This window comes from Carlito syrichta, unplaced genomic scaffold (assembly GCF_000164805.1).
Source record: "Carlito syrichta isolate Samal-C Ts95f unplaced genomic scaffold, Tarsius_syrichta-2.0.1 Scaffold316060, whole genome shotgun sequence".
NCBI classification, from domain to species: domain Eukaryota; kingdom Metazoa; phylum Chordata; class Mammalia; order Primates; family Tarsiidae; genus Carlito; species Carlito syrichta.
The window spans coordinates 847,336-862,594 of record NW_007260156.1 but is presented as its reverse complement, the minus strand read 5'-3'; the positions used below and the strand labels follow the sequence as shown (position 1 = coordinate 862,594).

The 15,259-nt window shown below is 37.1% G+C and overlaps 1 protein-coding gene across 4 annotated transcripts in view; it reads left to right on the top strand.

The window, feature by feature from the left end:
• The first annotated feature begins 920 nt into the window (after positions 1 to 920).
• TCF12 (transcription factor 12) overlaps positions 921 to 15,259 on the top strand; it is a 402,148-nt gene continuing 387,809 nt past the window's right edge. For all 4 annotated transcript variants that reach the window (XM_008073760.2, XM_008073759.2, XM_021706851.1 and 1 more), the window contains exon 1: positions 921 to 1,017. In XM_008073760.2, coding sequence (XP_008071951.1) covers positions 945 to 1,017 — 73 coding nt within the window. In that variant the 5' untranslated portion in view covers positions 921 to 944. The remainder of the gene's footprint in view (positions 1,018 to 15,259) is intronic.

Genomic DNA, 15,259 nt, shown 5'->3' with positions numbered 1-15,259 from the left:
AAAAAAAAAGGTAGCGGGGCAGAGCAGCGTGGAGACTAGGCAGCGAGAACTCCATCTGCTTTCTGCTTTGAGCAGTAGTTCTCAGGGCTGGAGTCCAGCTCCCCCAAGTTGGACACCTGAACTTTGATGTAATGTCTAGACTTGCAGATTTAAAACTTTAATGCCAGAGGGGTCATTTGATTTAACCAGTTAAAAGGAGAACAATGTAATCATGGGCTTTGGTTGAGTCATCCTTTGACTCTTAATGATTATTAGGGATTTTGGAGTTTACGTTAAAAAAAAATGTATTTTTTTCCTTAAACACTCCTCACCACTTCTCTCCCCAACATCAGATATAGTTTATGGTCCCTAAAAGACATCTCAATAAGAAAGCCAGCCCAGAGCTAGAATTTCCAGCCTTTTGACCTGAGTACTTTTAAGATATATATAGTGTATATATGTTGTTAACATGAGAAACGACTTTAAAATATCAGCTGAAACCAAAGGGCCCACTGCTCTTATTTCTAATGGGTTGAATTCCTCTATTAACTGCTGTTGGGAGGCCGGACCAATATCTGCTTTATAGAACAGTTATAATTCTTTTGTATGTAGTGATTTCATTGGACATAATTCTGACTGTATGTGTGCATTTAATTGTAATGTAAATGTAGTGAGAGTAACTTAGTTCCAAAGTGAAGATGATGGGTAAAAATTTACTGTTTAAAATCTTGGAGTCTTTCATGTAGGTGATTGGGTTTTCAGAACAGGATGTAACTAGTATTTTCAAGTAGTGTCAGAAAACAGTATCAATTTATTTGCCTCTCTCTGGGTCTGAATGTATCTCTAATTTTATTTAAACTTCTCTCTGAAATATAGTATCGAATTGATAACTCTTGGAAGACTTTTGTTTGCAAGGAGTTTAGAAGAATTTCAGGACTAAAAGAGATATATGGGTTATTTTGCAGATGTTTTCCCCACCTGTTAATAGTGGGAAAACCAGACCAACTACGCTGGGAAGCAGTCAGTTCAGTGGATCAGGTAAGATGATGTCTTAAACCAGAAACTCATATTTTGGTGTTATGATACATTTTAGTAGAAAAATATTATAAATCATACCATTCAAGTATTGAGTATATGAATATAAAAGGTGGAGTTGAGTCAAGCAATAATTAGTAAGATTTGTTTATTTTAAAAGATGGCAATTCCCTTGGAAATCTGCAGGAAGTTAATAATTTTGTTGACAGTTGTTTAAAATGTTAGGGGAGTGAATGTGAGAAATGAATTGAAACTTAGGTTAGTTTTTAAGTGACACCTATTAGATGACTGAATTCTGTCTTATATCTAGATTACATTTGGATAATGTTTAAAGTAAGTTAAATTAGAGTCTACACACGAGTACTGCCGTTTTTAAATACATTCAGTATGTTTATAAAACTACTCTGCTCCATTATTAAACATTTATCCCATTTTTATTAAGTATGCATTTTTTGTTTTTCTACTCTTTTTAAACTTGTAATTTTTAAATAAACATTTCAAAAGCAAGGTCTGTTCTAGTGTACAGAAGCTCTAATTCTTTATTTAATTTAAATGTATTCCTTAGTGCACAGAGATGAAAAAAAATTAACGAAGGCCATGATTGTGTCATTTTAAGAAAACCAGCTGTTAAATCTCTGGGTTGAAACTCAGTAATTCCTCTTTGACTGGTGCCTTTTATTTCCCTAGTAAAATGATGGTTGATTTCTTAAAATACTGTGAAAGTAAAATATCAGAAAATAAGGTTAATTTCATAACCAATGTAACACTTTATACCACTTTACATTAAAAAAGAGTATTTGAAAATCATATGCTAATTGAATTTACTAAAATTCATTTTTAATTATGAAAGATAGCTTGTGGGGAAAATATAGCCTGTCCTTTAACATCTCAAATAAGAAAAAAGAATTTTTGGATTTTAAGTAGTCTTAAGGCTCATATTATTCTTGAACACGAGGATATCAGAAATGTTAGCCAAACTCCAACTCTTCTCTCATCTCCTTCCTTTTACTGGTGATCATTAGAAATTTGTTACTTTTTGGGGAGAGGGAGAAAAAAATTATTAATGTCGAGTTGGTTATATTCCTTTTCTTTACTAGTGTTTTGAGTACATTTCATTTTTTTCAACTAATTCATTCTCAGAAACTTTCAAATTTACTTTGTCTAATACGTGGTGACACTTAGCATATTTCTTTAGATGAATAGTGATATTGCGGTTTCATGCTGTCCCAGCTTAAATTATGGAAGATGTATTTAACTGGACACTCACTGACAACAAGGGCATGTACTTCAGGAGCTTGCTATTAGAAATGCATTTTGTTTTTAGAATAATGGCGATTATATTTCAGTTTTTAAAATTAAGAGTAATTTATGTAGTTTATGAAATTTAAAAGTATGTGTGTGAACTTAGATGTGAATTACTAGCATGGTGTTGGAACAGTTGTTGGACTACTTTCAATAGGTTGTGTTATACAAAAAAGAAAATTATTTTTTCTGTGTTGTAAATGGTCAGAGTATTTGATTCTTTGGAGTAGGAAATTTTTTAGTTTTAGACATTAGATTTGTTAACTGTTGAAAAGTTTGAATTTAAATGCCTGTATATATGGGCTTAGCAATGTTTATCTGTATGATTTGTTTGAAATATCAGAAAAAAATTGTAACAAAAAATGCTGTAACCTTTAATATAGTGAGTGAATTTAAGTTTGAGTAAGAGAAAATAGCATGTGGTTATTTTATATCAATATACTTGTAGATATGGTTATTCTATAGACATTTCTTAAAGGGAATGTCGGAAAGAAATTGGTGTAGTAATATTATTTTACTTAAATACTTTATATACTTTACTGATGTTAAAATATTCTTTTGCCCTGATTTCAAAGGGTGTTATGTAATACACCCTAATGTCTGTTTATTTGCAGCATATAAGGAGCTAAAGATCTGACTTTCCTTTTGAAGAGCTGCCATAAAGATTAGGGTTTTTTTTTGTGTGTGTGTGTGTCTTTGGAGTAACATTTGTAAAACTGTCTTCAGCCTTGTGAAAACTGTAATTGCCTTTCTTGATTATTTGTCCCTTTTGAAGATGGCTTAATTTCACAGTGGGCTGTTTTTGAGAAATACTATATAGTAGTTTCATAGTTTTTTTGGTTGAAAGCATATACTATATGCTATATTGTGTGATGTTATTTTTTCTATATTATTCTCAAAGCAAAACAGTTAACTCTCATGATAGCTGACACTTCATCAGAGTCATGGTGGAAAAGATAAAGATATATTTAATATTTACTGTTACTTGTCTTGAGAAGTATGTTATAAACAGTGTTGTTTCTTCATCAAGGTGTTAATTTTCTTCGTATTGTGGTAAAACTGTGTTAATTTGTCTCCTTGGTATGAAAGGTTCTGTGACGTGTTCTTATTGTGACCTTGAGAGAAGCCATCTCTCTAGTAGTGAAAGGTGAGGTACTCTATTAGGGCAGTAGGTATAAAGGAAAGTTTGTTGAAAGGACTGATAAAATGGAAATGGTTTAGGTGTCTAAATCCATTATTCCCAGCTTCAGGGTTTGAGTGTGTAGGTCAAAATTGTGAGTTGGGGTTTCGTTTTTTAGTTGATTAAGTGTTAGCAGGGTAATTGAACATTTCCTTTGTTAGTTTTTGATTCCAAGTAATAAGGGATGTTGGAAGTTGAGTGGGATATTATTATTTTGCAAGCCATTGTCTCGCTCAGATATTTCTGTCTAGAAAGTTAGTTTAACTAGCAAGTAAAGCTTTATTTTTTCTTATTTAAGTCAGACTTTTTTTTTGTTGACAGTATAGGTGTCTTTTGGGGATAACTGTAAGAAGCATTTTCTAGCTCTTACATTTTTAAAGGGAATACAGCTTTTCATTTTTTTTTTTTTTTGAGTTGGAGTCTCACTCTGTCTCCCAGACTGGAATACAGTGGCTGCTCCCAACCACCGCAGCCTCAACCTGCTGGGCTCCGGCCATCCTTCTGCCTCAGCCTTCCAAGTAACTGGAACTACAGGTGTGTGCTACCACGCCTGGCTAATTTTTTGATTTATTGTAGAGATGAGGTCTCGCCTGCCCAGGTGGGTCTCGAACCTGTAGACTCAGGCAATCCACTCACCTCAGCCTCCCAAAGTGCTGGGATTATAGACTGAGCCACTGAGCCCGGCTAGCTTTTCATTCTTTAGTTACTGATCATTTTTGGGAAAGGGGGAGGATTTTTAGATGTATGTACAGACCTTCTGAAAATATTGATATGGGGCCAGAAAATGAATTCTCATTAAATTACTCTTTAGTATTTTTTAAAATTAAATTAAACTAGTTATTTTGAGATAGTTTTAGATTATTTCAATTTATGGAGTTGTAAGAAACAGTATAGAGATCCCATGACCCTTTTACCCAGTGTCCTGCAGTGGTAACATCTTGCAAAACTGTAGTACAGTATCACAACTAGGTTATTGACAGATACACAAGCTGTTCTATCACCAGAAGGATTCCTGGTGGTGCCTTTTTATAACTGCAGCCACTTTTTAAGTAATTAAAAAAAAATCCATGATAAGATTATTAAATACCTCCTTACCCTATTAAACATGTAATAAACTTTTCAGTTGCCATAACATTATTTGAGCATGTCAAGAAAAAAATCAAGACAGACCATCTATACTGTTTTTAAAAAGCCTGATTTGAATAAGAAAAAGTAAAACACATTTTTTTTTTTTTTTTTGAGTTAGAATGTCACTCTGTCATCCAGGCTGGAGTGTAGTGGCATGCTGCTCACAGCCATTGCAGCCTCAACCTGCTGGGCTCAGGCGATCCTTCTGCCTCAGTCTTTCAAGTAGCTGGAACTACTGGTGCATGCCACCACATCTGGCTAATTTTTTGATTTATCGTAGAGACGAGGTCTCACCAAGTTGCCCAGGCTGGTCTTGAACCTATGGATTTAGGCAGTCCGCTCGACTCGGCCTCCCAAAGTGCTGGGATTACAGGCTTGAGCCACTGTGCCTGACCAGTAAAACAACCAGTGTTTTTTTTTTTTTTACAAAACTATGATAGAAATAGGAATGCTGATTTTAAATAGAGAAGAAGCTGGGTTTGGGCCTTTCACTTAAGGTGTTTTAAGGTTATGGGTAGGATGTGGTTCATATTGTATACATATCAGTGTTGAAATTTATAATAACTAATTGGTAGTAATATACACTTGTTAAAGTTTTTTAAAATTGAGACAGTTACTTCAGGTAAGATGAAATAGAGTAGCCATAGAGTCAGCAGGTATGTGGGGAAAATGTATTTTAGGAAAAATAGAAGTATTTTATATTACATATATATAAATAAATATACATGAGAGGTCCAAGCAATCTGGAATTTGTTTATAAAAAGTTGTGTATTGGCCGGGCTCGGTGGCTCAGCCTGTAATCCCGTGCTTTGGGAGGCTGAGGGGAGTGGATTGCCTGAGCCTGTGGGTTCGAGACCCACCTGGGCAACTTGGCGAGACCTCACAATAAATCAAAAGCTAGCCGGGCGTGGTAGCATGCGCCTGTAGTTCCAGCTACTAGAAAGGCTGAGGCGGAAGGATCGCCGGAGCCCAGCAGATCGAGGCTGCGGTGGCCGGGAGCGGCCACTGCACTCCGGTCTGGGTGACAGAGTGAGACTCCAACTCAAAAAATAAATAAACAAATAAATTTAAGAAATCATTCAATAGGACTGTTTTTGAGTATCACTTGAAAATGTTTTTGGATGAGAATTTTGAAATTACAGATCTATTTTGAAATTACAGATCTGTGCTTAGGGGATAAAATGAGAAGACAAACATTTGAATTTTATCAGTTTAAAGGATTAGTGGATGACATTCTATTCTGTTAAATAGCTGTACTGTATCTCATTTTTTGTCAGTTAACTGCATATTTATTTAGTGTCTACTTTGTGCAGTCTGCTATTCCAGTAGGTTTTGGGAAGATGGGAAATGGAGAAGGTCATTGGCCAGAAAAAGTGGAGATGTTTCATTATTTAGATAGGATGATAAAATGTAAAATTATGAGGCAGACTTCTGTAACATCAAAAATGTTAGCAACTGCACAGTACTGTAGTTTATTTGAATCTGTTAAGAATAAGGATGTGCTTAAGAGTCATGGAACTGGCTTAAGGACAATTAAAAACTGTTGAATTTAGAGTTGACTTGTAGAGGAGATATGGAAAATGAATTAATGAAGAGAAGTATTGGCCTCCTGGGTAAGAAATAGCATGAAAAGTGACTGGAAATGGGAATTTGACTTGCTCCATGGGCCTGTACAGTTCAGGGAAAGAGAAACTGGTTGTTAATTATCACGTCTCCTGAATTCCTGGAGGAATACTTATTTATCAACTATTATGTGGAGCTGGGCTGCATGGGTTCAAACCCAAATATTGCCACTCAATAGCTAAGTGATCTTGGGTAAGTTATTTAACCTCTATGCTTTTGTTTCTTAATCTGTGAAATAGGACTAAAAACAGTAGCTATCCTCATAAGGTTGTTAGGAGTGTTAAATGAGTAAATACATGTAAAGCTCCAAGAATAGTGCGTGGCACAAGGTGAGCTGTGATGGAGTGAAGTGCTAGTGGTGGGACAGTAAAATAAAGAAAGCAGTTTTTTTTTTTTTTGGAGTTGGAGTCTCATTCTGTCGTCCAGACTGGAGTACAGTGGCCACTCCCGGCCACCACAGCCTCGACCTGCTGGGCTCTGGCGATCCTTCCGCCTCAGCCTTCCAAGTGGCCAGAATTACAGGCACGCGCTATCATGCCCGGCTAATTTTTTGATTTATTGTAGAGATGAGGTCTCGGCAATCCACTCACCTCAGCCTCCCAAAGGCGCGGGATTACAGGCTGAGCCACCAAGCCCGGCTTAAGAAAGCGTTTATTTACTTTGGAGGTCTTTGTGCTAATGTAGGAATAAGCTGGTGAAATTTGGAATTAGTATTAATATAGGAGGCAGGAAGAAAAAATATCAGTAGTAAAGGATTGGATAATTTGAAGGATTAGATTTCTCTAGGTAAGAAAAATGACTCAAGGTTGCAGTTCTGGCATAATTGAGAGATGATAGTGCTACAGGTAATAAAGATGCTGAATTGTTTTGAGCATTTTAAAATTTCACCTGCCCTGGGACTCTTCTGGCTAATTTGGAGATATATAAGGGAAGAGTGCTGGATAAAGATGTTGGTTAAAATAAAAAACACTCTTTTTTCTGCATATAAAATTAATACTTAGTTGTCATTGCGGAGAAAATTGGAGAACAGAAAAAGCAAAAGGGGGGAAATCACCCTTATTTCATTATTCAGAGAAAATCATTAGGTTTTTAACTTGTTTCTTTTTTGTCTTTTTTTCTGTTAATTTTGTTTGCAAAGTTGTGATCTTAATGGTGGTTCATTTATTTCCTGCTTTTTTTTTTTGAGTTGGAGTCTCACTCTGTCACCCAGGCTGGAGTGTAATGGCATGCTGCTTAAGGCCATTGCGGCCTCAACCTGCTGGACTCAGGTGATCCTTCCACCTCAACCTTCCAAGTAGCTGGAACCACAGGCATGTGCCACCACACCTGGCTAATTTTTTGATTTATTGTAGAGATGCAGTCTCGCCATGTTGCCCAGGCTGAGCTCAGGCAATCCTTTTGCCTCTGCCTCCCAGAGTGCTGGGATTATAGATGTGAGCCACCATGCCTGGCCTTATTTCCTGTTTTTTAATTTCACTTAATTTCCTGCCATGAGCATTTTCTCATGTTATTAAAGATTCTTTATAAATATGGTTTAAAATTGTTGCTTGCTATTACATGGAATGAATATAGCATAACTTGACAAATCAGTTCTCTTGCTAATGACATTTAGGGATTTTGTCTGTTAATTTGCCTTTTGATATTCTAAATAATGTGGTAGTGACCACCTTTTTATACATGCATACATTTTTACCCACATTTTGATTTCTTTTGGATAAGAGATGTAACATTTTTGTGTGTTTGTGCCTACAAGTTATAATTAAAGCTAAGTCAGTGAATGAATTCCCTTAGGAAAATGAACTCAGAGGAAGATGCAGGCCAAGGATTGATGTTAACAGTGGAGTTAGATGTATAAAATTAGTGACTTTGGTTAGTTATTTAATGCAACAATACAGATTTTTATTAGTATACAAGTGGAATGCATGATGACATTTGGTGCACATTTGTATGGGTTGCATGGTGACTGGAGGGAATTTTTGTCATTCTTTGACCTGTGCTTATGGAAATGGAGTGGAATCGAATTGGAGTCTTGTCAGTGAGAGAGCCCTTGAATGCCTGACTTTTTATGAGAGGCAGTGTTGTGTAGTGGAAAAAGTTGGGCTCAGGAGCTGGATAACTGGATTGGAATTGATGCTTTGCAACTTATTAGCTAGATGGTCTGAGACAAGACATTTAAATCTTCAGAGCCATACTTTTCTCATTTGTGATGAATGGGTAATGCCCACTTTCACAATCCTCATGAGTATCAAGTAAGGTTATGTATTTCACAATCCTCATGAGTATCAAGTAAGCTTTGCCTGCTACAAAGCTGCTTCAAAAATAGTAGATGCTATTATTATTATGGTTCCTTCTTAGGTTATACTAATGATAATATTAGTAATTGTTACAGTCAGTATACTGTAGCCAGTGTTTAGTGAATAATGTTATATGCTAGTATTGTGATAAGCAACTTATGGGCATTATCTCATTTTACTTTGGATAAAATGAAATGTTTTGTCTGTGGTAGTGGGAGTGAGGAAATGCCCCCTACAAGGGTAACGTATCAAAGTTGCTTTTTTGTTTGAGTTGGAGTCCTACTCTGTCACTCAGGCTAGAGTGCAGTGGCACACTGCTTATAGCCACTGCAGCCTTGACTGCTGGGCTCAGGCGATCCTTCCACCTCAGCCTTCCAAGTAGCTGGAACTACAGGAGCGTGCCACCATCCTCAGCTAATATTTTTGATTTATTGTAGAGATAAGGTCTCACCAAGTTGCCCAGGCTGGTCTCAAATTCCTGGGCTCAGGTAACCCTCTAGCCTTGGCCCTTGCTGGGATTACAGGCGTGAGCCACTGTGCCTGACTCAAAGTTGCTTTTTAATACCATAATATTGTATATATTGTCATAAATCTAAGACATAATCAGGTGTACAAATAGCTTTGCAAGGTCATCAGCTAACCAAGACTTTTTTTTTCTTTGAAGTCGATTTCTTCTTAATACTGCTATTTCGTAGACTAGATGCTGCAGAGTGTAGAATGGTGAACAGAATATACACCTTTTGAAAACTCTTCCATGCTTAGGTATTGCTGCCATTTGAATGTATTATTTTGTCCATTTTCTCTCTCCAGCTACTTGAAGTTTCTTTCTGGATTGAAATAAGCAAAATAAAAATTGTATGACCTGAGAGGATAGAATACCTGGGAGACAGGTTGTAGAGAATGTTGAGAGTTTCTAGGATAGAGCTTCTCCACTTTTTTTGCTAATGGCAGAGAAGAAGGAAGGTAGCCTGAAGCAACACATTGCAAGTGAGCAGAAGAAATCTGATCTTAAAAATTCTTTATAAGCCGGGCTCGGTGGCTCAGCCTGTAATCCCGTGCCTTTGGGAGGCTGAGGTGAGTGGATTGCCTCAGCCTGCGAGTTCGAGACCCGCCTGGGCAGCGAGACCTCATCTCTACAATAAATTAAAAAATCAGCCGGGCATGGTAGCATGTGCCTGTAATTCCAGCTACTCGGAAGGCTGAGGCAGAAGGATCGCTGGAGCTCAGCAGGTTGAGGCTGCGGTGGCTGGGAGCGGCCACTGCACTCCAGTCTGGGTGACAGAGTGAGACTCCAACTAAAAAAAAAATGTATATTTGACTTCCTTCTTCCTAGCACACACACGTTTTTTGCATTAAAAGTACGTTTTCATCAATCATTGAGTAAAACTGAAGTTCTAAAGTTGCATCATTCTTGGCTTGTGGCATCACCGTCCTCCTGTTTTGCTTTGTATCTTGGTGGCCAGAGTGGAATAGAATGCTGACCTATACTAAGTGAGAAGCACAGGCTCTAGAGCATATTCTTTAGCTGTCTTTATTTCTGGACCTTTTCTTGCTCCTATGGAAATCTATGCAAAGGGATTGTTACATTAGGGGAAAAATGGTTCTGCTAGAGAGAATACTGGTATTTTCATAAACTGAATCACAAATAGTTTTGTTAGTAATGTGACTGTCTTTTGAATTTCTGTTTTTTGGTTTCCAGTCAGATCATCCTGTGATTTTTAAAAGATGTCCTTGACTAGGAAAGAAAACATTGTTTCTATTAAAAAATTTTTTTTTGAGTTGGAGTCTCATTCTGTTGCCCAGGCTGGAGTGCAGTAGCATGCTCACAGCCACTGCAGTATCGACCTGCTGGGCTCAGGCGATCCCTCTGCCTCAGCCTTCCAAGTACCTGGAACTACAGACTTTTTTTACCATAGAGATAAGGTCTCACCAGGTTGCCCAGGCTGGTCTCGAACCCCTGAACTCAGGCAATCCTCTTGCCTCGGCCTTCCAAAGTGCTGGGATTATAGGCTTGAGCCTCTGCGCCCGGCAAAATATTATTCTTATACAGAACACTTTGTTTTTTTTGTCCCATGTTTAAAATATGCTCTCATGTATTCTAGGTTAAAAATGTGCTCTCATAAAGACCATAGTGAGTCATCCAAGCTACTATAAGCTGCTTGGGGACTTAAAGATCACATTTGAAGATCACACAGAAATAAAAATGGATTAGGGATTTGTTACAATTTTTATTGCATCAGATGGTGACTTGGGAATGAAACTTTCAGAATAATATAGTAAAATAATTTGAGATAAGGTATGAGACAGAAAATATTGTTTCTTTAATAAAAACAATAACCACTACCATACCTTACTGTATTTTTGGTTATTAAAGTTGGGGAAATTTGGCCCAAGATGTTATTTTGTCAGCTCTGCTTTGGATGTTAGGAAGGTACCTGAATTTGGACTGAGGGGGTTTCTCTGAATTTTTGCTAATCTCACTGGTGAAAGATCATCCTGCTTACCAAATGGAAGTCTGTCTGGAGGTAACCTCTCTCAAAAGTTGTCAGTTTATTTTCTTCTCATAATTTTCATCTCATTATTACACTTTTACCACTTCATTGATGGCTCATGTAGTGAACACAGGTCGCTCAAATCAGTGAGCAAATGTGCTTCTGCTCTCAGCAGGAGTTGTGAGAATTGGTGGGGGGCAGGCATCCCTGCTAGGATGGACTTACAGTTATCAAGCCTCTTGGTCCCAGAGTTATATGTCGTTGTTTTGAGGTTGTTGGGGGGATAAATAAGAGGTTTGCTTTTGACACTGGGTAGGAAAAAATGCTAGGCTCACTTTGAACTTGTGGCAGAAGCATGATTTGGCCACAAGTTCAAAGAATCTGAGCTTATTTGACCACTTGTAGACCAGGAGTAACAATCTTTGAGTTCTCCTAAGTTAGCATATCCTTTTAGGTTTTTGCTATATGGAAATCCTGCTATATCTAGTTGACTTTTGTCATGTGGTCAGAAATCTATTTGCTTATCTGTTTAGTATTGATATGCTCAGGATTTTGGAAAATGTTTTTTTAGTGTTGGAATAAAGTTAAGGGGGAAAGTTGTTTCATGTTGAGCCTTGGCAAGGGGCATGCAGACAACTTGAATTGATTATAACTTTCTAACTAGGCAGGTAATTAGAGCCATTTCAAGATTATTCTAAATATTCAATGTCTCTTAGCATCACTTAGGTTCCCCCCCAGGTGATAGCACATTTTATTTATTATTTGTTGAGATCCCTCCTTTCCTTGTCAAAGACCCACAATCCCTGATCTGCAGTTTTGAAATCCAAAAAGGTCTGAACCAAAATTTTCCCTTTAATTTCATCATAAACTATTTTGCTGGCAAAATCTCATCTGAAGGGAAGTCATTGACATTCTCTATTTTTCTTTTCCTTTTTTTTTTTGTTTGAGTTAGAGTCTCACTCTGTTGCTCAGGCTGTGGTGATCTGTCCGCCTCAGCCTTCCAAGTAGCTGGAACTACAGGTGCGGGCTACTGCACCTGGCTAATTTATTTATTTATTTATTGTAGAGACGAGGTCTCGCCAAGTTGCCTGGGCTGGTCTCGAACCCGCAGACTCAGGCAATCCACTTGCCTCGGCCTCCCGAAGTGCTGGGATTACAGGCTGAGCGACCAAGCCTGGCCTGACGTTCTCTATTTTTCTAATTACTGTGTGGTTGCCTGAAGCTGGAGGGTGATTTGTAAAATACGGTGTATACCTGTACACTAAAGTCTGAAAAGCAGAATTCTAAAACCCATCATGGATTTCAGAAAAGGCATGAAGATGTCTCTCTCTGTCTTTCCCCTTTTCTCTCCCTCTATTCTCCTCCCTCCCTGTCCCCTCCATTTTCAACTCACAATAAGAATTCTTTTTGTACTCAGAAGTCTAAATTAGACTTTATTATTTTAAATACAGAAAAAATATTGCAGTGGACTTGTTAATATAAAACAAATTCCTCTTTGAATATAGGCTTTTCAGACTGAGCTTTGTGCTTTGAGTAGTCTGCCCAATACAGTGATTTAGGGATCAAGTTATATTTTGAGGAGGGAGAAACTTTCTCATTCTTTGGGCCAAGGAGTGTGCTGATTGTCCTCTGATCAGTTAAAGCATGCAGGGAAAATTTCAGGGTCCTATCAGGAGAATAGAATTCTTTTCATTTGATCCCCATTTTATATGTATAACAGGCTTATATGATCCCCTCCAGGAAGCCTTAGCCTTGCCCATACCCTTTCTGAGTTTTGAGTGGTGTCTGAGAGCAGAGAAGAAACTCCTACTAAGTTGCAGTTATATTCATGAAGGAAAGGTGGTAGTAAGATACTTTGTCATAGGGGACAGATAAAATCAGTCTTTGGTAAATTTTATTTTTTCTTTATGTATCAGTGAAAAGTTTTCATAGACATGATGTTTATTCCTAAAATATACTTATTGCAGGCATTTTCATTAAAAACAAGTTGCAATTCTATTGAGTGCAGAATTTTACTCAGGAGCCTGTCATTGGCTCAGTCCCACCACTGTTTAACATAAACTATGAAAGTAGTAATGAAGTGTGTAATAAACCAGTTCCTTGTAGTCTGTTTTGAGAGGTAGACCAGTAGACCTTTCGGACTTTTCTGTTTGCTTTGCAGCCCTCATCCCTATAGTGTTTACAGTCTTATTGTCCTAAGAACCATGACACAGTGTTAAATAATTAAATCCACTACAGTTTGTAGGGGTTTGAGATGCTGTACCTTATGAATATAAATATAATATAAAACCTGTCATAGCATCAAGGTTTCCCTTGCCTTCCCTTTATATAACCCCTCTTGTCGAGCTTAAGATGGTGCTGTCTGTGGTGAGCAGACTCCATTCACATTGAGTTTGATAGCAGTAGTACTTTGCCCAGTGAAATGATTGGGGGAAGAGAAGGAGTCTTATTGTTTAAAAAAAATCAATAATGATAGAAGTATTTCATAAATACTCATTTGCTATTTACTTCATAATTCTTGTAGGAAGTTAGTAACTTGTTTATTTTACGGAGGAAATGGAGAAATTAACAGTGATATACATTGGCCTGTGGTTTCTTTTTTGCCCCTCAGAAGTGCAAATTCTGATCAGTTGTAGTTGCACCTGCACTGATACTAATCTACACTAGAGCATGGCTTGTCTTGAGGAGGAATTTAGTATCTCAAGAAATCTTTAAAATTGGTTGTTGTAATAAGGAGTCTTAAATAATGTTGGTAGTCTCCAAAAGTGCTTTAAGATTTTACGTGTTTTTATTAAAAAGAAAACAGTATAATCAAAAGCATCCATAAAATACTTAAGCATTTTGTTTTTAGTACTTTTAAATATTAAATATAAATAACTTTAACCTGAAATGTCTTCAGGAGAGTGTAATTCTTTTTTGTGTGTGGTCTTCTCTTACTGTTTAGCTGTCTTCAGACTTTGTGTCTTTGGAAGAAGATGAAATTTGATAGTTGTAAGATATTGGAATATTCACTGCTGTCATTTAGTTGAGGCCATAGAAAAGAATGGTTGCTTCACAGTGGAAAAGTTCTTTCTTTTTACTTCCTTTTTCAAAGATTTAATGTTTATTTAGTTAAAAAGGCAAGTTAAAGCAGATGAAAAGTATTTATTCCAAAGGTATTTTAAAAATGTTATTAAACACACAGAAGATATTTTAATAGAACTTGTTAAAATTTAATTTTGGCATCAGAACTTATAATGCATTAAAATGAAAATAACTTAGCTAATATTGAGAGAGGGTGATGATTAGTCCATTTTGCGTTTTATTTAAAAGTAGTAGACTGGGTTTTCATTTTGTTAAAGAGTATCTGTAGGTATTTGAGAGAGTACCTACACTGTTTTTTATTATTCTGTGTAGACTGGCTTGTTTACTTTAAGATGTAGATACATTGTGATATATCAGAAAGAGGAAGCGTTTGGGGGTTTGAGAGTTTTCGTTCAGTGTTGGCTTTATTATTTACTAGATTTTGATCCTTGGGCAGTATGTTTTAATCTGAGTCTGTTTTTCCTTATGTCTAAGATGAGGAAATAAAAATACTGCCTAATGGAGTTCTGATAGTGATCAAGTTAAATTTTTTTTTTTTTGAATTGGAGTCTCACTCCATTGCCCAGGCTGGAGTGCAGTAGCATGCTCATGGCCACCCCAGCATCGACCTGCTGGGCTTAGGCGACCCTACCGCCTCAGCCTTCCAGGTAGCCGGAACTACAGGCGCATGCTATCAGCCCAGCTAATTTTTTGATTTTATTATAGAGACGAGGTCTCACCAGGTTGCCCAGGCTGGTCTCGACCCTTGGGCTCTGGTACCCTCTCTCCTGGGCCCCTCAAAGTGCTGGGATTACAGGTCACTGTGCCCGGCCAGTTTAAATGATTTTTAAGGAAATTCTAAAATGTGGAGGTTTGTGGTATGTACAAATATTAGTTGTCTTACTAAGTGCCATAGCAATTCTTGAAGGGATTCTGAGCTTTTCAGATGTGTATGGAGAAAGAACATCTTCATGCAAAAATCATACATTTCTGGTTGAGAGGAGTGATAGCCTAAGGAACTCTTTATAATAGGTATCCCTTAAAATCTCAGAATTCCTCAGATGAATCTTTTTTTATTGTTGTTAAATGGGAAAAGTTAGAGCACTAAAGTAAAATAAATCCTCAGGCATATTTTTTGTGAGGACTCTGTTAATTATATCACA